The 27,728-nt window shown below is 37.9% G+C and overlaps 1 protein-coding gene across 1 annotated transcript in view; it reads left to right on the top strand.

Moving 5' to 3' along the window:
* Positions 1-27,446, top strand: part of ZW10 (zw10 kinetochore protein) — a 31,634-nt gene extending 4,188 nt beyond the window's left edge. Inside the window, exons 3-16 of the mRNA XM_002928409.4 lie at positions 2,235-2,336; positions 2,526-2,603; positions 2,757-2,916; positions 4,183-4,335; positions 4,768-4,959; positions 14,216-14,379; positions 14,950-15,132; positions 18,591-18,829; positions 20,846-20,917; positions 21,571-21,740; positions 22,587-22,717; positions 23,414-23,545; positions 24,336-24,538; positions 26,845-27,446. Coding sequence (XP_002928455.1) covers positions 2,235-2,336; positions 2,526-2,603; positions 2,757-2,916; positions 4,183-4,335; positions 4,768-4,959; positions 14,216-14,379; positions 14,950-15,132; positions 18,591-18,829; positions 20,846-20,917; positions 21,571-21,740; positions 22,587-22,717; positions 23,414-23,545; positions 24,336-24,538; positions 26,845-26,965 — 2,100 coding nt within the window. The 3' untranslated portion in view covers positions 26,966-27,446. The remainder of the gene's footprint in view (positions 1-2,234; positions 2,337-2,525; positions 2,604-2,756; positions 2,917-4,182; positions 4,336-4,767; positions 4,960-14,215; positions 14,380-14,949; positions 15,133-18,590; positions 18,830-20,845; positions 20,918-21,570; positions 21,741-22,586; positions 22,718-23,413; positions 23,546-24,335; positions 24,539-26,844) is intronic.
* The last annotated feature ends 282 nt before the right edge of the window (positions 27,447-27,728 follow it).

The following is a 27,728-nucleotide window of genomic DNA, read 5'->3' as shown; positions in this document are numbered from 1 at the left end:
TGAGGATGAATCCTAGTGACATTTAAGAGATGGGATCTTTGGGACTTGATGGGATCTTTGGGACATTTAAGAGATGGGATCAGTGAAAGATGGAGGAGTCAAAGATCATGGAGAATGAGGCCACTGATGTGCCATTCACTGAAAAGAGAATCCCGAGAAGGAGTAGGTTTTTGTGGGGTGCCTGTGGGATATGCAAATGGAGCTGCACAGTTGGAGTGTATTAAGATGAAGGCCAGACTTCAAAAAGAAATGAAGAGAGAGAGAGAGGGAGAGAGACAGACCTGAAGTGCAGTGGCTCAAATGGCATTTTGACTGTAGTAGTCCAGGCTGCCAGGCTGATTCTACACAGTCAAGAATGTGAGGGGATCTGAGATTTTAATCTACTTGCAAGTTAGCTAGTTAGCCTGCCACAGTTTCGTGGATGCTACTAGAAGACGTGAAACTCCTTGGGTGAGAGATGAAGGACAATTTATTACTCATAGCAGTGGGCAGACTGAGCATTTTGTACAGAGCTTAAGAGCAAAGAGAGGGCGCGGAGGAGGCACATCTGTTTTCTTGACTCAGACTTGGAAATGGTGCACATCACTTCTGCTTGTATTTCATTGGTGAGATCTTAGACATATGGTCACACTCCACTGAGAGAGGCTACAGTCAGGTAGCCATGTGCTGTTACTGTGGGGGAACAGAAAAATGGCTTTTAGTTGACAGTTTACACATCACCCATCCATATACGTGTTTGGAGCTTAGGAAAGTGATGTGGATAGGAGTCTCTAGAAATGGAAGCCACGAGCCTTGATTGTCCAAAGAGACTGTATAGAGCAGGGTTTCTCAACCTCGGCACTGTTGATTTTTGGGGCTGGATAGTTCTTTGGTGTGGTGGGCTATCCTGTGCATTGGGGGATATTCAGCAGTATCTCTGGCCTCTACTCACTAGATGCCAATAGAACTCCCTCAGTTGTGACGACCTAAGATGTCTCCAGACACTGCCAGATGTCCCTAGATGCGAGTGGGGGGAAAATACGATTGTTTTTTCAGAACCAGTGGTTCAGAGTAGGAAAAGGGCCAGGGAGAGAGGACTGTCAATCTGTATGAAGTGGTCAGAGGGAAGATGAAGTTCTCCAAAGAAAATGAATGGTCAGAGAGCTAGGAGGAAAATCAGTGGAGAATAATTTCTGGGAACTAAGGGAAGGAAAGTAACTGTACTAATAAACAGTTATAAATGCTGATGATGTTTGCTTTGGATTTAGCAACAAGGAGTTGATTGGTGTTTGGGGCACTGTTTTGGATTGGTTTTGATGGGATGATGGGGGTAGAAACCAGATCTCAGTGAGTTGTAGAATGAATGAGAAGGAAGAAAGTAAAGACAGTGAGCATGGATCACTCTTGCAAGAAGCTTGTTTGTGAGAGGGAGGAGAGAAATAAGGTAGCCACTGAGAAATAGGGGTTGCTGAGGTGGAGTGAATTTTTTTTCAAAGATGGGGGATACTCTAGTGGGTATTCAATCAGTATATATCTCATGAATGAAGAATGAATTAGGAAGAGGTAAAGATAGGGAAAAGAAGAATGGATAGTGCAAAGTCCTTGAAAAGGCAGGACAGAATGGGAGGTGGATTCTGACTCAGCATAAAATCTTTCTAGTAGTTAGAGCTATCAGCTGTAGAGTGAGTTGTCACATGGCAGTGGGGATGCCCCTGTAGTCATCTAGGCGGATGAGCTCTCTGATGAAGAATACTGCCTAAATTAAAGCTAGGTGGTGGGGCGCCTGGGTGGCACGGCGGTTAAGCGTCTGCCTTCGGCTCAGGGCGTGATCCCGGCGTTATGGGATCGAGTCCCACATCAGGCTCCTCTGCTGTGAGCCTGCTTCTTCCTCTCCCACTCCCCCTGCTTGTGTTTCCCTCTCTCGCTGGCTGTCTCTATCTCTGTCGAATAAATAAATAAAATCTTTAAAAAAATATATGTTTTAAAAAAAAAAAAAGCTGGGTGGTGACATGGGCCTGTTATGTTGGTGGCAGTGGGTACTGCTGCATAGGGTAATGGTTTGGACTAAGTGAACTGCTGAAGATCTCTTCTAATACATTCTGTGATTTTTTTGTTGTTGTTATGCCAATCTTAACCAGCATTTAAATTTCAGCATGAATTATGTTCACCTAATAAAGCTTATTGATTAGCTATAAATGTTTTATTTCTTAGATATAGTGTAGCTTAAAAGTACTTACCTGTGATGTGTGGATTAGGTTCGCCGGGATCTTCACGTATCAACTGCTGAATTTACAGACTTGAAGCAACAGTTGGAAAGAGACTCAGTAGTCCTGAGTTTGCTTAAGCAGCTGCAGCAGGTCAGTAAACTCAACTCAAACTTTAGTGTTTTGCTGGTGAGAAAGTCATTTTTTTCCATTTGGTCTTATTATTAAGTGTGTATCCCCCTGATTCTAAGGTATTTTTTCGTATGTTAAAAACAAGCAGACAGACTTGAAATAATAGGATGTATAAAACAAAATACTTAATAACTATGCTTATCGTTTTAGTTTTCTGCTGCTATTGAAGAGTATAATTGTGCATTAACAGAGAAGAAGTATGTCACTGCTGCTCAGTGTCTGGAAGAGGTACTAAACACTTTCTCCACAATATAAGCAATTAGTACTGTTTTTGTTTTTAGTAAATTTTGTGTTCCATGTATTCCTTATCATTATACCAGTATATTCTCATTGCTCTGAGTCCAGATGGAATGTCTAACGGTGATTCCATTCCACTTCTAGGCACAGAAATGCTTGAAGTTACTGAAATCCAGAAAATGCCTTGATTTAAAAATGTTGAAATCTCTCAGCATGGAGCTCACGATACAGAAACAGAACATTCTCTATCACCTTGGAGAAGAGTGGCAGAAGCTGATTGTGTGGAAGTGCCCGCCATCAAAAGGTGCTGCTGACCTCAGGTGGACTGCTTTGCTTCATCTGCCTGAACCAGTGTGGCCTCTGAATCTGCTCTAAATATTTTTTACTGGTGGATAAGGAGGTTTTGTTTATCAATCTCCACTGCACTGAGTTCTGTTATGCAGAATGCGTGTTAGGACCAGCTCCTCACTTTACTTTCCTTACATCTCTCTGTCCTCTTCACGAGGAAGGAGCACAGCGGGGGACGGTGACTGGGTGGGTGGGTTCACGTGATCAGGGTGCAGCGGAGGAGGCAGTTAAGACCGCACAGAGTCTCCATTGCGTTGTAGGTACACCCATTCCCTATAGCCCTTATCCCAACAGTTTACCTTGGCTAGAAAGCTTTGAAAAGCTGTTCAACAATTTTCTTTCTTGGTGAGGAAAGAAGACTGGGGAGGGGGGGTCAGTGGGACGGGGCTTTGGCTCCATTTTTTTCAGTCCTCGGGGAAAAAGTGGTAGCAAAATCATGAGGTAGGGGGTGCTTTGCAAGGTGAAGAAATAGGATTACTTTGGTCCTGGCTTTGCTTTACACTGCTTGGCTCTCAGGCTCTCTGCTCACTTCTAGGTGCAAGCCTTCTTTGATGTCTTGTTTACAGTAAAACCTCTGAAAATATATGTAAAGGACATGCCATTACACCTTGTATATTTTCTAGTATTGAATCTTGAAATTTAATTTGTTTCAGTGTCCCCCAACCCCTTTCCCATATCCACTTGGGCCTCCAAATTCATTAAATATGTGTGTGTGTATATAGACACATACGCACGTGTATGTATTTCAGATATTTTGAAGGAAGTAACCTAGAAAATTTTGGGCTATATTTGCAGGCAGACTAAAATTAAGAGAAGCTAGCAGGCATGTTAATTCTTTGTTATTATACACCCTTCTTGTTAAACTTACTAGGCAGGCTAGTCTCTATACTCAGTAAGAAAGAACATTAAAGAGATCTTAAGTAAAACTAGGACCCCGCTTGTCATTCCTTACCTTCTCTTGATACATATTTAATAAGCATTTGTTAGGCACATCATCTTGCTTTTGCATTTAGTTTGATTCTTTGAATATACCAAAAACAGTCATTTCCTGTTTTAAAGTGATGCCAAGGACACATATGTCATAATTAAAATTTGGTTACATTAGAAGTATATTGTAATAAAACCCAAATTTCGGAATCTCAGTAGAGAATGAGCTCTGAGGAATAGAAGTGGGAATATCTTGTATTGCTGAGACAGCTGATGTTTTTCCCCTTTTTCTTAGATACCAGCAACTTGGAATCTTGCCTGCAAATAGAACTTCATTTATGCATTGAACAGTCTCAGAAAGAAGAGAAGACCCCTGTGCCACCAATCAGTTCTGTCCTCTTGGCATTTTCTATTCTTGGGGAGCTACAAATGAAGCTGAAATCGTTTGGTAAGGCATACTACTTTGTTTCATTTTCATGAAATCTCAGAATGGTGTTAAAGGAGTGACAGAGAAGTTTATAAAATATTCTCTAGATAATATTGATGATGGATCCTAGGCTTTGGCCTTATGAGTCATCAAATGGAATTCTCATAAATACTACCCTTTTTATTAAGGTCTTGGATCCTTCCTTGACTTTTCTTTTTTCCTTTTTTTAAACCAGCTACTGCTACTTATTTGATTTGACTTGAGTGATTTAAATAAAAATCTGGGGAACTTCAGTGGGAAAACCTGCAGTGCATAATGAGTGGTGTGTGTTGTCACAGGATATGTATTTTTATTGTTAGGTTCAAAGATCTTTTTTGGTGGTGGGGGGGGGCATGCTTGCTTTTTTAAAGTTTGTTCCAGTGATTTCTGATGAATGTTCATACAATTTTTCAGGTCAGATGCTGCTGAAGTATATCCTTAGGCCTCTGGCATCTTGCCCATCGCTTTATGCTATTATAGAAAGCCAGCCTAACATCATTATTATTCGTTTTGAGTCTGTAATGACTGACTTGGAACATCCGTCACCGTCTGAAGTTTTTGCAAAGATCAGACTGGTACTGGAAGTGCTCCAGAAACAACTTCTAGGTCTGTATCCCCAAGGGAGTGCTTTTATATTTTTGTATTTGGGAAAAGTCAATATTGTTTTTAAAAGTAAATGTTATTTTAAAGTAGATAAAAATGCCCCCAATCTGAATGTATAGAGAATTGGAAGTGAGTAAATTATGCCGTAGGAGTAAAGTTATCACCTGCTTGTTTCCTGCTCTGCTTTGTATTTGTTCTCCTCCTATACTGAAAATAGGGTCACCAGTGCTACCCCAGAGTCTGTATTTGTAATATTTAGTTGAATTCTAGGATATACTTCTCTCACTGGACTTCTAGTAACATCACATTTTGGGATTCTTGCTTTAATTATGGGAGAAGCAGAGATGAACTTAAGTACTCTTTTTTGTTTTTTTTTAGAGAGTGAGACAGAGAGGTGGGGAGAGGGGCAGGGAGAGAGAGAGAGAGACAGACAGAGAGAGGGAATCTTAAGCATGCTCCACCCCCAGCACAGGGCTCAATCTTACAACCCTGGGATCATGACCTGAGCCAAAATCAAGAGTTGGACACTTAACCGGCTGAGCCTCCCCAGGCGCCCTGAACCAAGGTCTACATATTTCTCCATTAATCTAATAGAAACAAACTAGATTTAGCATAAGAAATAAATTACATTCTTAGCCTATTGTTTAGATCTTTATGTAATATATTCACGATTGAAATAGCCAGTTTCTGTATTGTTCGAATAATTTTTTTGGTTGTCATACTATTAAAAATAAAGTTTTTCTGGGTTTTTAATACTGTTCTTTTGTTATTTGACTTCTTTTAAAAAAAATTTTTTTTTATTGGCTTATTTTGACTTACCTTCTTTATGCTTTTCAGTTGTGTTACTGAATAGTCAAACATTCTTGATGTAGAAAAAATAAAAAACTGCTGGTGTTGTTTGTATGCCTTCCTGGCAACCATTTAGTTTATTTATATAAAATAATCTCTGTGTAAAGGAAGGAATTGGTTCTAGTTTTAACAGTAGCAGAGAAGAAGAAAAGTCTTCAAACTTACATAAACTGCAGAAATCCAAGGTAGTTTTCTTGTTCCTTCACTTAGGGAAATAATACATAGGTATAAACAAAGTATCCAAGGATTGGAAAGAACCAGAGATCTCTAATGCTTGAGTCTCCTCTCTAACACTCCCATTCTTGGGTCACATAATCAGCTGGAGCATTGTTAGTGAGGGGGAGGTCACTTCCTTTTGATGCATTCTGTCCTGCCTCTGGGCAACTCTGAGTTTTACGGAGTTTTTGTTTGTTTTTGTTTGTTTGTTTTTTAAAAATCATGTCTCCTTTATCTATAGTAAATACTACTAGCAAAACCTCCATTTTGCAAATTAAATCTTCAAGGTAGTTTAAAAAATTTGTTTGAAATACATTGCTCTGTAATGCCTGTTTTATTGATGTTATTTCTACTGTGTGTAGTATATAGAACATGCCTAATTCCTTTTACACATTATGGACTTTTAAATTCTTTACAATAGCTGTTACTTCCTCGGTATCTTACCACCAATTTAAACATCCTTAGATTTTTTTGAATGACGTAGTTTAAGTTCTTATTTTCATTGCTTTTCTGTGAATATATTCCATTTCTTCTATAGTCTTTTTTTTTTTTTAAGATTTTATTTATTTATTTGAGAGAGAGAGAGTGAGAACACAAGCGGGGGTGGGGCAGGGAGAGTGAGAAGCAGACTCCTTGCTGAGCACCAGGACCATGAGATCATGACCTGAGCCGAAGGCAGACGCTTAACCACCTAAGTCACCCAGGCACCCCTATTTCTTCTATAGTTTTATTAAAGTATGGTATTCAAAACAGAACAAAGTATTATAGGTATAGTGTGAACTAATTCAGAGTAGTTTGGGAGCACTCATGCCCTCATTCTCAGTTCCATGCTTCTGTGAGTATAGCCAAAGCCTTTTTATTTATTACACAGTTAACTCACTGAGCTTAATCTAAATGAAAATCCTATGTCACATTTAATGCAATGCAAACTGCTGCTCTCCCATCTTATACTTGACTTTTTGGAGTTAACACTAATCTTTGTTAAATTTTACTTGATAACATTTTGCAGTGTGTTTACTGTCCTCTCCCCTTCATGTCGCATGCATAATTGATACCCATGCTTTCATGTAGTTTAATCTGAGTCAGTGACGATATTGTTGTCTGGGATAGGGTTACAGTCAGAGGGTGCTCTGGGGAGTTCTGGTACAGACAGACCTCTTTACAGTTTTACTTTGCTCCATTAAATTAATCAGTACTATACTTGTTGATCTATTTATAAGTTATCTTATATCTAGGATATTCAGAGCAGAAGACAGCTCATCTCTTTATGCATTTTAGGCTCTAGTTTCTCTTTTACCATTTACTCTTTTCCTTCTGGTTTAGAGATCACTGTCTTTGACAAAGAAGAGGATAACAGAACGAGTTCAGGAATTTTGTGTTCTCTTTGATATCCGTCAGTGTGCATTCATTCCGTTCCTTCATCTTCTTGATCTAAATTTAACCTGAAATCATATTTTGAGTCTTTAGTTCTTTTTGGAATCCTCTATTTTCTTTGGATTTTAGTTATTCTGAAACTTCCTAAGGGCTTTTGCCCTTCCTCTTATGTTTGCCTTTGGTTATATGCTCTTCTTTTCACGTGTTAAATCTGTATTTTTCCTCAAAATTTTCTTTATTAGAAAGTGTTGTTATACCAACAACAAAGGAGCTTTTATTTTTTTAAATTTTATTTATTTAGTTTCATTTTAATTCCAGTATAGTTAACCTACAATGTTATATTAGTTTCAGGTGTACACAAAGGAGCTTTTATTTAATCTATTTATTTTTTAAAAAAGATTTTATTTATTTATTTGACAGAGAGAGAGACAGAGTGTGCTCATGAGCAGGGGGAGGGGCAGAAGGAGAGGGAGAAGCAGGCTCCTGGCTGAGCAAGAAGCCCAGTGCAGGGCTTGATCCCAGGACCCTGGCCAGGATCGTGACCTGAGCTGAAGGCAGACGCTTAATCAACTGAGCCACCCAGGCACCCCTCACAAAGGAATTTTTAAAAGAGGAAAAAGAAAATTCATTTGGAAAGAATTTGGCAAAATATATAAAAAGCCTTAATAGTTTAGATCCTTTGAACCAAGATTTCAACTTATAGGAGTCTGCCCTACAGAAAACTATGTATAACGATGTTCATCATAATGTTACTTATAATACTGAAATACTGGAAAGGAATGAAATTTTGAAGAATAGGGAATTAAGTAAATTATATAGCTATGTAATAGATCACTTTGCATAATTATGTTATACTTTATTGTATTGAATTTTTAAAAAGTAATGATTGGTTTTAAAACTAATTGCTTCCAAAAAGCCAACAACAAGCATTCTATTAAAGGATTAAAACTAATTCTATTAAAATCAGTTATAAGTTGGGAATGCATGCTACCATTAATATTCTTTGGTATTGTTTTAGGGGTTGTGCTAATGCAAAGAAGAGAAAATAAAATAAGTAGGAATATTAAAATAAAGAGAAGAAATTATCTTTATGTATAAATGATATAATTGCATACCTAGGAAACCAAAAGACTCTACTACAACTTTTATAATTTATACTATTATAAATCATATTAAATTTATAATTTAAATTATATTTTATATTTATATTAATGTAAATATATATTTTATAATTATATTTTATATATATTTAATGTAAGTTTATCGTATAAAAATGTAATTGTTTAGATGAAGTATGAAGATATAAAAATCAGTAACATCTTTGTGCAGTAATAATAGTTATATTAAAATATAAAGATATTTATTATGCTAACAATCTATAAAATTCTTAAAGATAAGTTTAATAAGAAAGAAGAGGGGAGGACACATGTGAAGAAAACCACAAAACCTTGAAGCATGTAAAGTAAAACTTGAATAAAAGGAAGCTTTTGTGGTTTAGAAGACAGTGTCATAAAATTGTCAGTTCATTCCAAATCAGTGTATAAATTTAATACATTTCCAATCAAATACCCATTGTATATTTTCAAAGTCAATAAATTACTCTAAAGCTTACATCAAAAATAGATTTGGAGAACTGCCAATAAAGATTTAAGAAACGGGACAATTTAAAAATTAAAACTATGATCTTGGTACAAGGAAATCAGTGGAATGAGAAAGAGTAGAGCAGAAGTAGAGCCAGGATAAATGAGAACTTGATGTTTGCTCAAAGTCACATTTCAGTTTAGTGGGACAGATAGTTCATTTAGTAATGGTGCTAGCAAAATTGGCTGTCTGTGCAATAAAGTTAGATTCCTGTTTCATACTTCATACCGAAGTAAATTCAAGATGAATTACAGCCCTCTGTGTGGAACAACGACAACAATAAAAATGTTAGAAGAAAATGTAGGAGATGTGAATAGTCTGAGGAAGCTCAGAATGCATAAAGGGAAGGACTGACAAATTTGACTATGTATAAATGTTAAATTCTGCATGGCAAACAATACTGTAAACAAAGTCAAAAGACAGGGAACTGGGAGAAAAGTCTTGTAAGATGTTTGACAAACAAGGCGTTATTATAAGGACTTTTTTCCAAAGAAAAAGAGAACATGAATAATAGAAAAATAGGCAAAAAATTTGAACAGGCAATTCATGGAAGAGAAAGTGCAATTTGTTAATAACATAAAAATGTTATTGCTCAACCTCTCTAGTAGGGGAACGGAAATCACACCATCGCGGTGAACTTTCATCCTTAGGGCTGACATTAAAAGATCTGTGTGAGACACTTCTGGTAAGAAAGTGGAAAGGTAGTCTTCTTCATTGCTTTTTGTGAGTGCTTTGTAGAAAATAATATGAAGTTCTATAGTGTGTGTAGAGTAAAATCTAAAATGTGCATCCCTTTGACCTAGGGATTCCACTTTTTAATCCTTTACCGAAGTGATACCAGTAGGTTATATGTGTGTGTGAGTAGTGTTGTATCCTTGCACAGTGGACTGTGCACCATTTGAGGATGGTTATAAAACTTATGTTTGAGCCATACTGTGGTACATTTTGCAGCTCTGGAAAAGAAATGAAGTAGAGCTGGATATATTGACTTAAGAGATGGCCATGATCTGTTTTTAAGTGATAAAAAAAAGTTCAACGTGAAATATATGGCATGAACCCGTTTTTATAAAAAAGAAGGCTGTCCCTTATATGAGTATTGTATTGGTTTGCTGGGACCACCTTAACAAAATGCCATAGGCTGTGTGACTTAACGGAAATGTATTTTCTCACAGTTTTGGCGGCTGGGAGTCCCAGATCAAGGTATTAGCAGATTTGTTTTCTCCTGAGCCCTCTCATTGCCTTGTGGACAGCCTTCTCACTGGTCTGTCCTCTGTAAGAGTGCATTCCTGGTGTTTCTTCCTCTTCTTATAAGAAGGACACTAGTCATATAGGATTAGGGCCCCTCCCTAGTGACCTCGTTTAACCATAACCTCCTTTTTTTTAAAGATTTTATTTATTTATTTGAAAGAGTGAGAGAGAGAGCATGAGCAGGGGGAAGGGAAGAAGCAGACTCCCCTCTGAGCAGGGAGCCCAACGTGGGGCTCCAACTTAGGACCCTGGGACTGTGACCTGAGCTGAAGGCAGATGCTTAATGACTGAGCCACGCAGGCGCCCCCCCCCCTTAATTACCTCTTCAAAGGCCAGGCACTATCTCCAAACCCAGTCACATTGGGGGTTAAGGCTTCAACGTATAAATTATGGGGGAGAGTGTACAATTCAGTCCATATCAAGTGGGTGTGTATTTGGCAATTCATGTATATATGTGTGTATATATATATTTATATATGTATATATGTGTATATATATGTATATATGTGTATATATGTGTATATATGTATATATATTTATATATGTATCTATATTTATATATGTATATATATATTTATATATGTATATATATGGCCTCTGTGTGTGTGTGTGTGTGTGTGTGTGTGTGTAGTATGAATGTAAGGGAAGAAGAATGCAAACCAAACTCATTGCATTGGTCACTTGGGCATGGAGAGAGAAGCTTGTGGGTATGGAGAGGGAAATTTTTGGCTTTTTCTTTATTTCTTTACAAATCTTAGTGGTTTCGGACTTGTCATAACAAGCAAGTTTTTGATTTGCCATGAGTGATTTTCTAGGAAATATCAATTACAGATTTTTATCAAGGAGCAGAAACTCTGAACGTACAAATGATTGTAAAAGAAATTTGAAGAGTTGTTAAAGACTTACCACTAAAAAGGTCACCATCAGGCACAAAAAGTTTATAGCTAAATTCTGTGTATACTTCAAATTATAGATAATCCCAGTGTTAATCAGACTCTTTGGGTCAGTAGAAACAAAGATGAACATGTCCTACTTAAGTTTTTAAAAACCAATGTAGGGGCACCTGGGTGGCTCAGTCAGTTAAGTGTCTGCTTTTGGCTCAGGTCACGATCTCAGGGTCCTGGGATCCAGCCCCTTGTCAGGCTCCCTGCGAAGCAGGGAGCCTGCTTCTCCCTCTCCCTCTGCCCACCCTCTCCCGCTTATGCTCTCTCTCACACTCTCTCTCTCAAATAAATAAAATCTTAAAAAAATTAAAAATATGGGGCGCCTGGGTGGCACAGTGGTTAAGCGTCTGCCTTCGGCTCAGGGCGTGATCCCGGCGTTATGGGATCGAGCCCCACATCAGGCTCTTCCACTATGAGCCTGCTTCTTCCTCTCCCCACTCCCCCTGCTTGTGTTCCCTCTCTCGCTGGCTGTCTCTATCTCTGTCGAATGAATAAATAAAATCTTTTAAAAATAATTAAAAATAAAAACCAGCATAAACGTAATACCAAAATGTAATAATGATAGCTTACAGACAGAGAAAATACTGTAGAACAATTTTACCTTTGGCTTATAAATGCTAACATTTACAAAATATAGTAATTTAAATCCAACAGTACCTTTAAAAAGGAGACATTGTTTATTCTAGGAGTACAGAGGTGTTTAGCATAAGAAAGCTATCAACCAGTTTATTATGTCAGTATATTAAAAGGGGTTACATCATTAGATATGGAAAACATTGACAAAATTCAGTACCCTTTCTTAATAGAAAACTAAAATAAGAATAGAGTACTTTTTAATAGTATGGTGAAAGGTCTATGGTATTAGCTGAAAATGTCTCTTAGTATTATTTACTTTATTATCTTTAAAAAAACAGGTTTTTTTGTTTTGCTCTCTGTTAGTAAGTTGCAGCTGCCATTTATTGTGAAATTTGTGACATATTTTCTTCTGGTCTCTCTTTTTTTCCTTTACTGTCCCCATGATTCTACTTGCTTTTGCATCTTCACTTAATTCTGTGTCAGTAGTGTACCTTGTCCATAGTTATTTTTCTTAAACTTAGAAAAATAATTATATTGTAATTAAGGTAAGTATTTCAATTTAATTGCCTTTTACAGTTTATATAGGTACCATTGTAGCTTGTGCTGTATGCATAAATATTCAAGTAAATGCATTACAGTGTTATATTGGTGCATAGAAAAAAAATAATTCGAATGGAATGAATCTGTTTACACTGACAGGATTGATGATGTGTTCGTGGGACGTACTGGAAATGATAGGTGTGCCTGACATATGAGCAGTACAGACAGCATAATTGCTTACGCGGTATAGTGGTTCAAGTGACATTGCAGTCTTTTTGAAACAACAAAGTTGTTGTGCTTAACAGAAGACTACTTTACCCTACTTCCCTTTTTTTCTTTTACTTAAAAATTTTTATTCAGTGGGTGCCTGGGTGGCTCAGTTGGTTAAGTGTCTGCCTTTGGCTCGGGTCATGATCCCAGGGTCCTGGGATCGAGTCCTGCATTGGGCTCCCTGCTCAAGGGGAATCCGTTTCTCCCTTTCCCCCTCCCTCCATGTGCTCTCTCGGGTAAATAAATAAAATCTTAAAAAAAATTTTTTTTATTCAAAAAATATACAGTGGTCCCATGTACCCTTCTGCTGTTTTCCTCAGTGTTAACATCTCGTGTACCCATAGTACAATACCAAACCCAGCAAACTGACGATAGTCCAATTCACAGAGCTTACTCAGATTTCACTGGTTTTACCTGCAGTCATTTGTGTGTGTGTGTGTGTGTGTGTGTGTGTGTGTAGTTCTGTGTAGTTTTATCACGTGTAGATCCATGTAGCACCACCTTAAGCAAGATATGGAACTATTCTAGTACCACAAGCTGCTTTGTGCTACCTCTTTATAATCACACACCCTTGCTTCCATTTTTTAAAAGATTTTGTTTATTTGTTTGTTTGTTTAGAGAGAGAGCATGGCAGAGGGGGCAGAGGGAGAGGGAGAGAGATGCAGAGCTCCATCTCACAACCCTGAGATCGTGACCTGAGTGGAAATCAGAAGTTGATGCTTAACTGACTGGGCCACTCAGGCGCCCCCCCCACCGCCCCCCGCTTCCATTTTTAAATTGAAATTGATTAAAAATTTTAAAAATTCAGTTCCTCAGTCACACTAACCACATTTCAAGTGCTCAGTAGCAAAATGTGGCTGGCGGCTATGCAGGTCTAGACTTTAGACATTGTAAGGTTCTCAAGGCTCTGAAATAATACGCTTCACTTTGTTTTAAGGTTCTTAAAGGTCCTCCTTGGTGAATCAGGACTAGGTTAAAAATAGCTTATCTCTTTTATGGTTCCTTTTCCCTTTACATTGGTCACTGATTCTTAACTATTATTTATTAATTAAGATTGTATTTTAAACAACTCCATTAAAATGTGTTGGGGTAAAAAACCACCATACGATATCCTATAGAGAGGCATTGAAGAATTCTGTTTGCTAGGTTAGGTATTATGCTCTAATGTAAGGTGTTTATTGATATTTTGCTTAGGATAAACATGCAGATCCTAGGCAGAGATGACAGAGAAGTTTATTCATTATTAAAAAACTGGGATTTTGTTCTAAATGAGTTTCAACTTGGTATGCAGAATTTCTGAATGCATCACATAATCGGATCAGTAGATTAGCAGATGATTACTGTATAATGTAGATGGCTTAAGACTTTATTGTTGTACAGTACAGGCAGTAATACAGTGCAGACTCTTCAGTTGAGCAATGAAAATAAAGTAATAATTGTATGTCATACTTTGTCCCACGCAGGCACTTGAGATAGCTGTGGAATTATCCGTGCTGTTTTCTTCCCCATCCTAAAATTAAAGAATTTTAGAAAACTAGGGAACTTGAACATAATCTGAACTGTGAATGGCTTCTTGTTTAAAACTTTTTCTTTTGATTCAGATTTACCTCTTGATACTGACCTAGAAAATGAAAAAACATCTAAGATCGTATTGGCTGAGATGCTTGGTGACATGATCTGGGAGGACTTGTCTGAGTGCCTCATTAAAAACTGTTTGGTTTATTCTATCCCAACTAATAGCAGCAAATTACAGCAGTATGAAGAGGTGAGTGCAGAGATACCACAGAAGGTTGTGAGAGACTGTAGGTGCCTCTTGGTGTCTTTTGTTTTTCCTTGGAGACCTTTTGCTCTTTAGTGACATCTTTAAGGAAATTATTAATAGGGAGTGGGAGCAAATTCCCTATTACTTCATTTCTCTCCTTGCTTTCTACCTTTTGATTAGAAAGTATGTTTTCTTTTTAAGTATATTTTCGTTAGTGAGATACCTTTGAAAAACAATTGTTCTTTTATACTCTTATCAACTATAGTAGCTACTATGTGACATTTTACTTTTTTGCTTTTTAGCATTTCCTTGAACATTAAAATAAGTGTAATTATTTTAGAAATCTTCGCACTTTTGCTGAGAATCAGAAGTTTATAATGAAGGTACTATTCCTAATGAACTTAGGGCTGGAAGAATGTCTAATACATGTGTACCTGCTAACTGCAGGTCTGTTGTAAGACTGAAATGACCAATTGGTCCTTGTTATTTTTTGTACATTGGATATGAAAGTTCAATACTGGAAGGGACTATGTATATATAATTCTTTTTTTTCCCTTTGTCTTTCTTTCTCAGATCATACAGTCCACTGAAGAATTTGAAAATGCCCTCAAGGAGATGAGGTTTTTAAAAGGAGATACTACCGATTTGCTGAAATATGCCCGTAACATCAATTCTCATTTTGCTAACAAGAAATGTCAGGATGTGATTGTGGCAGCTAGAAATCTAATGACCTCTGAAATTCATAACACTGTGAAGGTATTGGGGGTTATCATGTATTACATTGTATTTAGGAAGCAATGTGCATTTGTGAGACAAATTTGGTAGAGTGGAAGAGAGCATAACAGTTGCTGAGCTCACTGAGAGAAGTTGCTCATCTTCCAATGGTTAGTTCTTTCATCTTTCAGGTGGTCCTGATTTCTGCGTCTTTCCTAGGATCCTGGGAGGCCCAGATGAGACAGGGCACATGAAAGTGTTGTGTACCTTGAAAAGCCCATGTAAATATCCTGTTGTTGGAATTAGACCGTATATCAACCTATGTAGATTTTTCTCAACTTCATTACTTGAGTTTTTTAGTACTCAATTTTGTGACAGATGTAGTTGGGCTTCGTTATGTCCAGAGATTATAGTCTGTTGTGAAAATGTTGACTTTGTGTCTTAGGCTAAAAGAGGCGCTAATTTTGAAGCCAAAGTCATAAACAAAAAAGATATAATCTTTGTAGTGTATCAACAATTATCTGCAAAGTCAGTGGGCTCTTTAATTTGCGTGAAGAGTAATTTACTCCTTTGACCTTAGATAAGCTTGTATATTTTCTTTTCTGTTTTTTTTTCACATTTTACATATATAATATAATATTTGGTAAATATAAGGTATACTTAGATTAAAGTAAAACATAGACTAAGTTAGTCCCTTACTAAGGTAATTCCTCAGCCATTTTTCTCCTGTCACAGTATAGGGACTAGACTCTTCTTCCCTCTATCCCGTCTTTTGCTATCCTCCCTCTTCTTTGGGGGTACCTTGTAACTGTGTCCACTCAGCAAAATAGTTCATTAGCCCTTTGAGGTGCACAGATTTTAACACATTTTGAGGTATTTTGGATTGTTAAGGAGCTGTAATCCACTCAGTACCAGCAGCTGTGCTGTGGAGTTTTATTTATTTTTACATAAATATTACTCGATTATGTAATTCTCCTGTACAAAATCTAGTGGCTTCCCGTCTCATTTAGAAAAAGACCCAGTAGCCTGACAGTAGCCTATAAGGCCTTGTAGGATTTGTCCCGCCATTGCCTCTCTGACCCCATCTCCTGTTGCATTCTTCTTCAGCTACTTTGCTGCGGACACGCTGGGTCATGCCGTTCTCTGGATTTGCTAGGCCCCCTTGGTTGCAGAACCTTTGACTCTCTTGTTCCCTCTGCTTGGAACGTTTTACCACAGCTGACTTGTTTCCTTTCCTGGCAACTCTTTTAAAATTGTGACCTCCTCCTATTGCACCCTTTTCTCCCTGCTTTATTTTTCTTCGTATCTCTTGTTAGCAACAAACATACCGTATAAATTTTTTATTGTTTCTTTCTTTCTAGAAAATAAGCTCCGTGTGGGCTTTTTTTTTTCTCTTCGCCACCCTTTTGTCTACTGTTGTATCTGCAGCACCAAGAAAATATTGGTACACAGTACTGTGTATTTAGTGGTAGTAAATATTTGGTAAATGAGTTAATATATGTCCCACTTTCCTGTCCCATAATTCCTTGATGTAAATAGGATTGTTACTGGATTGCTCTGTGACCCTGGGCTAAATCTTTTAACCTTGTTGGACCTCATTTTCTTCTTCTGTAATGTGACAGAATTGAACTAGATAATCGCTGAGCTCCCTACTCAACTCGTTCTGACATTCTATAAGACTACATTTTCCTCAGGACTCAAATCCTAATAGTAGCTTTCTCTAGGTCAGGGTTTCTCCGTAGTGGCACTGTTGACATTTGGGACCAGGTAATTCTTTGCTGTTGGGGGCTCTTTTGTAAGATGCTTATCATATCCCCTAACCTTTACCCACTAGATGCCAGTAGCACCTCTCCCAGTTGTGACAACCAAAAATGTCTGCAGACATTGCCACATGTCCTCCAGAGGGCAAAGTTGTCCCTCGTTGAGATTCTATAGAGTCCCACTGGTCTAGATTTGGTCCTGGTTCTTTCTCTTTGCATTTAGGCCCTGAGATTAGGTCTTCTAAACTGCTCAACTTTGAAAAGATCCTCTTCCTTTTTCTAAAAGCCATTTTCAACTTAATTGCCTTTAATGGTTTTCATCTAAATTCTCTCTAAACAATTCTCTATATGTACCCACTATTTTCCATAAAGATCTAAAGCTACTTTTTGTTGGTGGTGGTTTTCTTTTGGCATTTTAACCTCACAGACACCAGACTAGATCTTATATTCTTCTATCATGGGTTCCCCCACCTTCCCCAAGAAGTCACTTGTTTGGGTCATGTATATTTTGGGCCCACTGTTTTTCAGACAAACATTAGCATTTTTTAATCATATCTATAATTATATTTTTTGTTCTACTCTCTGTCTTTGCCATAAATTTGACTGCTGGCTCCCAGACATTTGTATTCTCATTTAAACTTCTTTAGCCCTTTGAAATAGATATTATTATACCATTTGTCGATCAGGAAAGCAGATTTGATGACGTACACATTTTTATTAGACTTGGAGCTTTTTCCGTTAGAGACTTTGTGGGGAAGTCCGGCGTGTGCAGAGCAGGACGGCTGCTCTTGCCCTGGAGCCCGCTGCTCCCACCTGCTTCATCTCTGGAAAACAAGGTTTGAAGACCATGATTATAGTACAATTTCTTCATTTTACAATGAGAAAACTGAGGTCCAGAGAGGTTAAATGACTTTGTTAAAAGTCAGCATAAAAAATATCACTGATGTTTCCAGACTAACAGCCTAGTGTTCTTTCAGTTGGTTTTGATACCCAAGAATTTTCTTTTCTTTGCTTTTTTTTTTTTTTTTAAGATTTTATTTATTTGACACAGAGAGAGAGAGAGAGTGCACACATAAGCAGGGGGAGCGGCAGGCAAAGGGAGAAGCAGGCTCTTGGCTGAGCAAAGAGCCCAATGTGGGGCTCAATCCCAGGACTCTGGGATCATGACCTAAGCTGAAGGCAGATGCTTAACCGACTGAGCCACCCAGGAGCCCTGGAATTTTCATTCTGTATAAATGTTAGGGAAGCTTTTTGGTTTTGATATGAAGTTTTGTTTTGTTGAGTGGAGGATTTGCTAGCCTGAATGGGTTATTTCTTAGGCCAAGCCAACACATGTTGCTGGTGGGAAATAATTTGTTTAATGACAACAGAACACAAAATTATACTGGTCTGGAATAATTTAGTGGTCTAGTCTGAGAAAGATGATTTTGAAGGTCCTTTCATTTACCTGAAATCTTGGGCCAGTTTCACAGCTTTGCTCTTTCCATCAATATGAAGAATACGCAGAAGAAATGGAAGAATAGCACAGTAAAGGGGGTTCTTTATTTCTTAGGACGTGCTCTCACCCCAGATTGAGCAGTCATTAAAATAATTTCCACATTTACTCCGATCTTTTGATTACTCAGCAGAGCCACAACTTGATCATCATGGAGTCCACCAGTATCTTACTGCTGTCTGTGTGCTTGCATTTGAGTTATTCTGAGGACAATACATATTCTGTGTTTTATGTTTGAATCTTAGATTACTCCTGATTCTAAGATAAGTGTGCCGGACTTACCCCATCCTGAGAAGGATGAAAAGCTAGAAGTACAGAAAATGTGCACAACTCAGTACAACGAGGTGGTGAATTTAGAGCCTGAAAATACATTGGACCAACATTCCTTTTCTTTGCCCATGTGCCGCATCAGTGAATCTGTGAAGCAGTTAATGGAACTTGCCTATCAGACTTTGCTAGAGGCAACAACCAGCAGTGATCAGTGGTAAGAGTTCTGAAAATGGCAGTGACGTGGTTACGTGCGTATCTAAACTAGACATTTATTGAGAAAATTAGCTGGAAGTCTTTGGGTTTTCTTATCCCATTAGTTAGTACTTTTTTTCCCTAGAAAAACAGTGCAGCACACAGATGTATATCAGTAATTCACTTTTATTTTCAATAACATGTACTTCTTGCAGGATATATTAGAAATGGAAGCATGTGTATGGGTGAACGAATAGATTTTCTTTGATATTAAAGTCGTTAATCACTTTTTTACAAGAAGCTCTTTTAATTTTTGTTTAATTTCTATTTTTTATATAAGTTGAATGATGTTATATGAGAAAGCACATGTAAAGAACTTAGAATACTACCTGGAAAATGCTCAGTACTCAGATGTTTATTTTATTATTACTGGTGGCCATGGTAATAGTGGTCGTTATACCGTCTGCTCCAGCCTGCCCTGGCCTTTTAGCTTAGCATTCATTTTACCTTTTGAAATCCAGTCCATATAATATAATTAATTTCATTTTTGTTTTTAATGCAATAACGGTTGGAAGGCCAAAGGTAGAAGGAAAAGCATGAAATTTCTGAAGATCTGATTTTATCCTTTCAAGATGATTTCTCTTAATCTACACTGTATTCAGGGTACCTCCAACTCTAGTCCACATCCAATTCTGAATCACTCTTTGCTTCATGATCTCCTCTCCTACTCCTGGACAAAATTAAGTAGAAGGTTGCAGGCTGGAGCCCAAGCTATAGAATGGACTGACAAAAACAGTTTGAATCTGTGGGTAGGGGTTCTTTACTTCTCATCCTCAGAGGACAGAACAGTCCCAGTTAGGGCCTGACTCAACCACATTGCCTCACAGGTGGGCTTCCAGAGTTTTTGTTTCTATCTCCACATGCAAACAAACTCCTTTATTTTATTCTGCTCTAGAAAGAACATGTTTACCAGGATATTTCCATGACTGGAGTGAATTGTGTTCACAAGTCCATCAGTTTTAAATATAAGTAAGAAGAAAAATACATGTAAAAAGTATATACTCCTTTGGAAAATAAATTTAGAAGTAGCTGTTATTTCACCTGAAATATACTAGACCAGAAGTTAGAGATGCGAGGCAGTATTTCCTTAATATTTTGATAACACAGAACACTAAACAGTAGTTTTGTATGCTGCGTATCTATACGCGTTCTTTCCTCTGAAAGAAATCGTTTTAAACAGTGCAAACAGAAACACAACTACGTTATGACTCACTTCCCCATTACCAAACCTTGAATAGCAACACGTGCAGCAAGAATAAAATGAAATAATTTCATCAGGTATCCTAGTAATCAAGTAGTAAACAGTGTTTTGGGATATAGTAACCATGACTTGTTTTTCTAAATATTTGTGGAATTCCTGTGACTTATTCAAGGTACATAGTTTAAGATATTCTTATGTGGAAGAAAGCTGTACAAACCTTATATTTGCTCTGAGTGTATTTTAATAATAATCTTCAGGTGTTCTAAGGCCAGATTTAAAGGGCAAAAAATTTTGAGGTTAGATTCTATCCTAGAAATGTTGATTCATCTCCTTGCATCGGGGTAAGGAGGAGAAAAGGTGAAAGCTGAAAGTCAGACTGATTCTAAAAGAACCAAGTGAGTGCCTTTATTGATACCTTGCCCTTTGCAGAGTGCGCCAGTGAGTAGGTGACATTTGCTTGAGGCTTAGCTCCATTTGTTACTGAAGGGATACTCTGGGTACTGGCAGAACACAAATTGATCATGGGAAAGAGGCTTTGGGTTAATGCTGCTATTCTTAAAATTATTAATAGATCCAGGTTTTTAGAACTGCAATCTAGTTAGTAAATACTGGTTGAGAATATATTTCCATCTAGATTTAGGGTGTTTTCAACAGTGACCAAGGCAGGTGTTCTCTCGAACTGTAGTTTTAGTTGACGACTAATGTGCATTTAGTTTGACCTTTCTTCTCACTGCCAGTATCCTTTATGCATTTCCGTTGAAACTTTTTCTTCTTCAGTGCTGTTCAACTTTTCTACTCAGTGAGGAATATCTTCCATTTGTTCCATGATGTCGTGCCAACATATCACAAGTAAGTGCTACTGTGTCTGATTTCTCTATGGTACTGTATATCTAAAGTGGAAGTTGGGTTAAAACCAGTAATTTTATATTCCCACCAAAAATATTTTGGTTTACTAAAATTCCCAATGAAATGCAATAAACCATTTTAAAAAAACATGCTGAAAGAATATTGGTTATTTATTCAAGTCTAAACATCTGTATAATTTAAAATTTCCCAGGTGACTCTGATCTGTAGCCAATTTGGAAAGTAGTGAATTGGAAGAGTTCAGTGCTTCATTGTCTAAGTGAGAAAGGAATTTAAAGAAGAAGGACAAGCAAGTCCCTACTCGCACAGACGGTCAGGGTTAGGTTTGAAGGGGATGACTGGGTACAGCTCTGCTAGGTTTATGTGCAGAGAGCCGACGCAGGTCAACATCTGGGTTCCCTTGCTCTTTCTTTTCTGTTAAGCCCTGGGATAGGATTACAGGATCAGGTCGCACTCAGGCAGAATAGTCTCACTCTGATTGACTGGGGTGGGAGTGATGAGACCGGATCGTGTTATGTATTTGTACAGGAGACTGTTCTTAAAGCCTAGAGGTACTTCAGGAAACAAGTAACTGTTCATCCACTTCAGCTTCACTCACTTGTGATTTCTTTCTCTTTCTGCCCCTCCTCCTGGCCTAGGGAGAACCTTCAAAAGCTGCCCCAGCTGGCTGCCATTCACCACAACAACTGTATGTATATTGCTCACCACCTGCTGACGCTCGGGCACCAGTTCAGACTGCGTCTTGCCCCCATTCTTTGTGATGGCACCACGACTTTTGTGGATCTCGTACCTGGCTTCAGGAGACTTGGTAACGGATACCTTAAATTTAGGAAAGCGTGTGAATTGCGCAGCTTCTCAGCCTAGCGTCTTTGTAACTTATGAATGAAGCAGCTAGAAATTAAGGTGGTGGTCTTGAGCTGTATTGGAAAGTAGGAGAGCATTTAGTTTCCAACTGTTCCCAGTTATTTGATTTTCTAATGTGAATGCAGTCTTTGTGGAAGTATTACTTTTTCATGACATGATTTCATGGTACATTAGAGATCCAGGCTGCATGGCTGGTGTGCAGTGAAGTCACCAAATCAGAGTCATGTCGATAGAATGACACATAATGAGATTTGTATTGTGATGATTCTGTTAGCATTGTCGGTAAGAGCTTACTAATGTCACTTCTTGTTCTTTTGCAAAACCTCAAGATAGCTTTCTGCTCTCCTACCTAGCTCTGCTTGGGATTATTAAAAATCAAAAGAAATGAAATGTAGGATAAATCAATATGTTTACTACAGTGATATCCTAAGAAAAGCAGAGCACCTCTGTGATTCACTTAGCTTTTTCCTTCCTGACTTTTCCCTTAGGTGCTGTAGATGCATCAGAAAAATAAGTACCTGCTGCTTCCGAATAAGGAATGTTTCTTATCTGACCCTGGACAGACTATTGGGAAAGACTTATCCTGAGAGTGGGTTTGGAGGGACTGGCTAATGTATTAGAAATTATTTCTAGTAACCTTACAGCAGCTTTACGAAGTCATCTGGCAAGCAGTTGTTTTCAAATAAGCAGAATAATGTATGATTCATGCTTGTCTCTCTTCCTCCACCCTGGAGTTGCAGTGTGCAATTGAACAACTTTTAGAATTCTTTATTCTGTTTTCCCACCATAGGGACAGAGTGTTTTTTGGCCCAAATGAGGGCACAGAAAGGAGAACTTCTGGAGAGATTATCAAGTGCTAGAAACTTTTCCAACATGGATGACGAAGAGAATTACTCTGCAGCAAGTAAAGCAGTCCGGCAGGTGGGCAGCTGCTGTTAGCTCTGGAATTCATACTCTTCCTCTAGATAATTCCTCCTTGTATTTTAAGTAGCAAAGAATATGTAGCAGGTAGCTCAGTTGATTCTCTACAACTCCCATTGGAAAATATGGGTACCTTTTACATGTTTACAACCTTTCCCTTTCCTTATCTCACCAAGCCAACAGGAAGCTATCTTTCTTCCTGTCCACCCAGTAATGCGACTAGTTATTAATGTGTCTGTCATAGCAAGTTTTTGATTTATGAACTTGAGTTTGGGAAATCTGGAATATTAGCTTTTACCTCAGTGCCCCTCTTTCTCCGACATGATTTGTTGTCTTTTTTTTTTTTTTAATGAGCACATGATTTTTATTTATTTATTTTTTTATTGAAGTGAAAACTAACGTGCAGTATTTATTATATTGGTTTTAGGTGTACAACATAGTAAGTCCACAATTCTGTAGTTCTCAGTGCTCGTGATTTATCTTCTTGCAGTGGTTTTCCCATCCTCGGGATAAGTCTGCTTTTCATCTAGCAGGGGGATCACGGGGTGACATATTTAAGAAGCTCATATTTTTGATGACTTTACCTCACCTTCCTGTAATGCCTCTTTCCCCAAACCCATGTGATAAATGTGAATGTGCAAAATCAGAGTTGGCAACAGTCTCCCTTTCACATCAGCAGCTGTATTCTCCTGACAGGTACTACACCAGCTGAGGAGACTTGGAGTTGTGTGGCAGGATGTCCTGCCAGTGAATATATATTGCAAGGCTATGGGGACTTTACTCAATACAGCAATTTCTGAGATCATTGGCAGAATCACTGCTCTAGAGGTAAGGGCCATTAGATGCCTCGCCAGACTTGAGATGGCAGTTCTTGTCTCAGATTGTCGCTTTACTAAGAAAATGATGTTGAAATCTCATTTCTAGTCAACACAGATGGTAGAAGAAATTGCTCATGTTTTATGTCTAACTCGTTATACTGTTATTTTTTTCAGTTCCGTCTTAATTCTGTTTTGCTGGAGACTTGCTAATTTCTATCTTTTATACTTATATAAGAAACTAGGGATTATATTGCTTCTCCCTTTAGCATCCATGTGAATTACAAATGAGAAGGCCGGAAACTGGGTAGTCCTTAGATGTAGAGTATGAAGTCATATATTTATTTAATTTGCAAGTGAACTAAATAATTTAGTAAAGTAAAATGCAGCCAGGAACCACTTTTCCAGCACGCTGTTGCAGTTGGGATTATATATGTGAGCTTATATGCAGGTTGCCTGGACTCTGCCCACTGATGTCTCTAAAGTATAGATTGGCTAAATCCTTGTTTATAAAAATATCCCCCGCTTTGCAGCAAGCGGTGCAGCGTTCTGCTGGAGAAATGGGCTCTTTCATGCAGGCAAACTAAATTATTGACAATCTGTTGAAATATATTTTGTGTCATTCTAGCTTGAGGAGTATTGTCAGAGAGCTGATGATACCTCATGTCTGTTAAGGTGTGCTAAGTTGGTTGGAAAACGTTGCTGTAGCTGACCCCTTGGACAGCATGCACCGAAGATCTGAATTTCCTGACTGCTAAGCTGGCCCATTTCTGTTCTTTTGTGTTCCCTCTCTGCAAAACCAGGACATTTCTACTGAAGATGGTGATAGATTGTATTCCTTATGCAAAACAGTGATGGATGAAGGACCCCAAGTATTTGCACCTCTGTCTGAAGAAAGCAAGAACAAGAAATACCAAGAAGAGGTTCCAGTCTGTGTGCCAAAGTGGATGCCATTCAAGGAATTGATGATGATGTTACAAGCCAGCCTGCAGGAAATTGGGGATCGGTGGGTATAACCCTTTTATAGAGGGTTGTCTCTCCCTCTCTCTGTCTTTCCAAAGATAGCTAGAAACTATTAGTGCCATTGATAGCAAGGCTTTTCTCAGTTTCTTAATTTTGCTCAGGAAAGAGTCCCATATTGAGTTGCAGTAGTTGGGGCTTTTGCATGGTCTGTCATAGTGTAGATCTCATTACCACTTTCTCCTATTTGATAACATAAAGACTTCTTGTTTTCATATTAATTTGATCTTGAACATGTCGTTCTGGCAGTCTGTGCCAATGATCTTACATTTGTAAGAAGTACAACCTTCTGACAGCTGGATGGAAAGTTGCCAGTTTTAACCAACAGTGGATACATTTTAAGATTGGCTTTGATTTGTTAACAGAAGTGACTTTTATTTGTATGGATTATTCAGCATCAAACCACTGTTTGATCGAACAGCAATTCTTCTGCAGGGAGTACAGTGGCTTTAGAGATTAAGCACCATACACATAGAGAGGATTCATCTTTTCTTAAATAAAGTGGTTGATGTTTTTCCCCGACACCAGAGGCCATGAGTTAACGTTGCTGTGTGCAGTACATGTATGCTTTATTGGATCATACTTAGTGTGCAGTGGTCAGTGATGCCGCACAAAAGAGAATAGATACGGGTCAGTTACATATTCGTGGATGCTTTTATTATTGTCTTGGTAAGTTTTTGATGAGTATGCATGCTTTGCATGGGGAACTCCCTGAGTAGGCCTTAAGGTCCATCTCCGTCCTTATAGCTACTTGTCTGCCTGGTTTAGCTTGGCTTATTGGTTTATCACAGATACTCCAGTGTATTAACCAGCCATCCCGGATGTGTCTGAGCTGTTCTCAGCATATATTGTCCATCCGAAAACAATGGAAATGAGATTTCTGTTTGAAAAAAATCACATCAAAATACTTCCAGCTACATTAGTACAGAATTTGATTTATTTGTTATTTACAAATCCTTAGTGTGTAATAAGATGTCTTTAGGTAAGACTCCAGAGGGCAGCAGAAAAGAAATTTTCTTTCTGCTATTAAAGGACCCTGCTGCAGCCTAATAATCACTAATTCTTTGTTGTGAGAACAATTAACAGTACTGGTGTAGCTTAGCTTCTTGTTTTCCGCCTAGGAAGAATTTTTCTCCTAGAGATTTCAGTAAACCTAAGGATGGTAACTAATTGGGAATTTTTTTACTGAAGAAACTACCTCTAGTCATGTAGTTTAAATGTTTTAACATTATAAAATATATACATATGAAGGAATCCAGTGTGCTTGTGTATGTATATCTATATCTATGCATATATATATAAATACGACATATTTATAATTTAAAGAAAACAAGTAAAATATTTGTGTACTTATTACCTAATTTAAGAAAAATATTACCAGTGCTGTGAACATCTCCAGATGTTTGTCATCACAGGCAGCCACTATCTTGAATTTTGTGTTATTTATTTCCTTTCCTTTCTTTATAGTTTTGCCACATTTGCACATATCCCTGAACAATATAGTTTAGACTTGCTTGTGTTTGAACTTTCTATAAATGGAGTCTTCTATAATTTGCTTCTGGTGTTCAATATTCTATTTTTGAAATTCACTCGTGATAGTATGCAGAGCTGTAGTTTGTTTTCAGTGCTGTATCATCTTTTGTTGTACAAATATTTCATTGTTTATTTATCCTGTTGCTTCATAGTTTCAGTGGTATTTGGTACTATCCGACTCTAAAATTTTTGCTAGTGTGAAATGGTAGTTCATTGTCATTGTAGTTTATATTTCCCTAAGATCTAATGCTGTTGAGAATCTTTTTATTGATCATTTATTTTTCTTCTATTATGAAATGCCTGTTCATGGTTTTTGCCCTTTATTCTATGGGGTTGTTTGTGATTTCATTATTGATTCATAGGAGTTCACTGTGTATTTTTTATACCAGTCTTTTGTTGGTTAATGTTTGTTCCCTGTGGCTCATTTTTTAAAAATAGTTACCAATCCCAAGCTCCATAGAACCATATGAGAATGTGGCCATAATTCTCAAGTTCAAACAGGACGTAGTGAGTATAGAATAAGGGGGAACAGTCTTATCTTCCTAACCCGGTCTATTCATCTGACTGCTGATACCAAAATGCCCCAGAGGAGTAGAAGTTAAAGAGATTGAGTGGTAGAGCCAACAAAAGGAGGAAGGTGCCAGGATTTGTTTTACTTCCATTTAAGACAAATAAGCATTTGGGAACAAATAAGCAGTTTTAAAATCTTGCTTATACAGAGACATAAGAGGAAATAGAATTTTATCTTTTATTTTGCAGGTGGGCAGATGGAAAAGGGCCCTTGGCAGCTGCATTCTCTCCCAGTGAAGTAAAAGCTTTAATTCGTGCCTTGTTCCAGAACACAGAAAGAAGAGCAGCTGCCCTTGCTAAGATTAAATAGCTGTGTCTTCCTAAGAAAGCCATGTCTTGACTGTGTGGATTCCTCTCTTGGCATAATTACTGCTTTAAAGACTTCTTGGAATCATCCATTAGTTTCGGTAAACCAGGATATCATGGAAGCTTGATTTCACCCAAGAACGCCTTACCTTCCGGCTTGTATGAGGCTTTGTTGAAGAACTGGATGTTGAGATAAGCTGTCAAGTGAAGCACCTCAATTTGTTGACTTTCTAGCCATCCTCCCTTGATAAACTGTAGGGTAGCATTATTTCATGTCGCTTCTGGGTCTTCTGGGAACTGTGTCCATTGCAGATGTAGGCCCTGGCCTCGGATTAAGGAATCCAGGGGATTCCAAGAGTCAGGGTGAAGAATTTGTGAGCAAATGGGAGATATATTTTGGGGGATAAGGGAACCGAATTTGTCCTTGCCGGAATTAAGACTTCCTTTAATATTTCTTTCCAATAAATAATGCTTTTCAGAGTTAAGGGTGAGTGTCTTTAATAACAGGGGAGCTTTGACAAAAGACACCAATGAGTTTTCTTGTCTTCTCTGCCATTCTCCTTATTGACATTTATGATCCTGACAGAGGACTCACTCATCATCTTCTTTTTTCGTAACTACCTGATAATTTCTAGGAGTCCTAGGACTTCCTTTCAGTGTACATTTTTGGCACTTGGTGCAATTTCAACTAAATTCTGTTTTTTTGGTTGGAATTTTTTTTTTTCATCTTCTTAAGTTCCACTGTTTCTGTACCTTATTAAACGGCA

The sequence above is a fragment of the Ailuropoda melanoleuca genome, chromosome 8, assembly GCF_002007445.2.
Source record: "Ailuropoda melanoleuca isolate Jingjing chromosome 8, ASM200744v2, whole genome shotgun sequence".
Lineage (NCBI taxonomy): Eukaryota > Metazoa > Chordata > Mammalia > Carnivora > Ursidae > Ailuropoda > Ailuropoda melanoleuca.
This window is presented reverse-complemented; position numbering and strand designations above follow the sequence as displayed.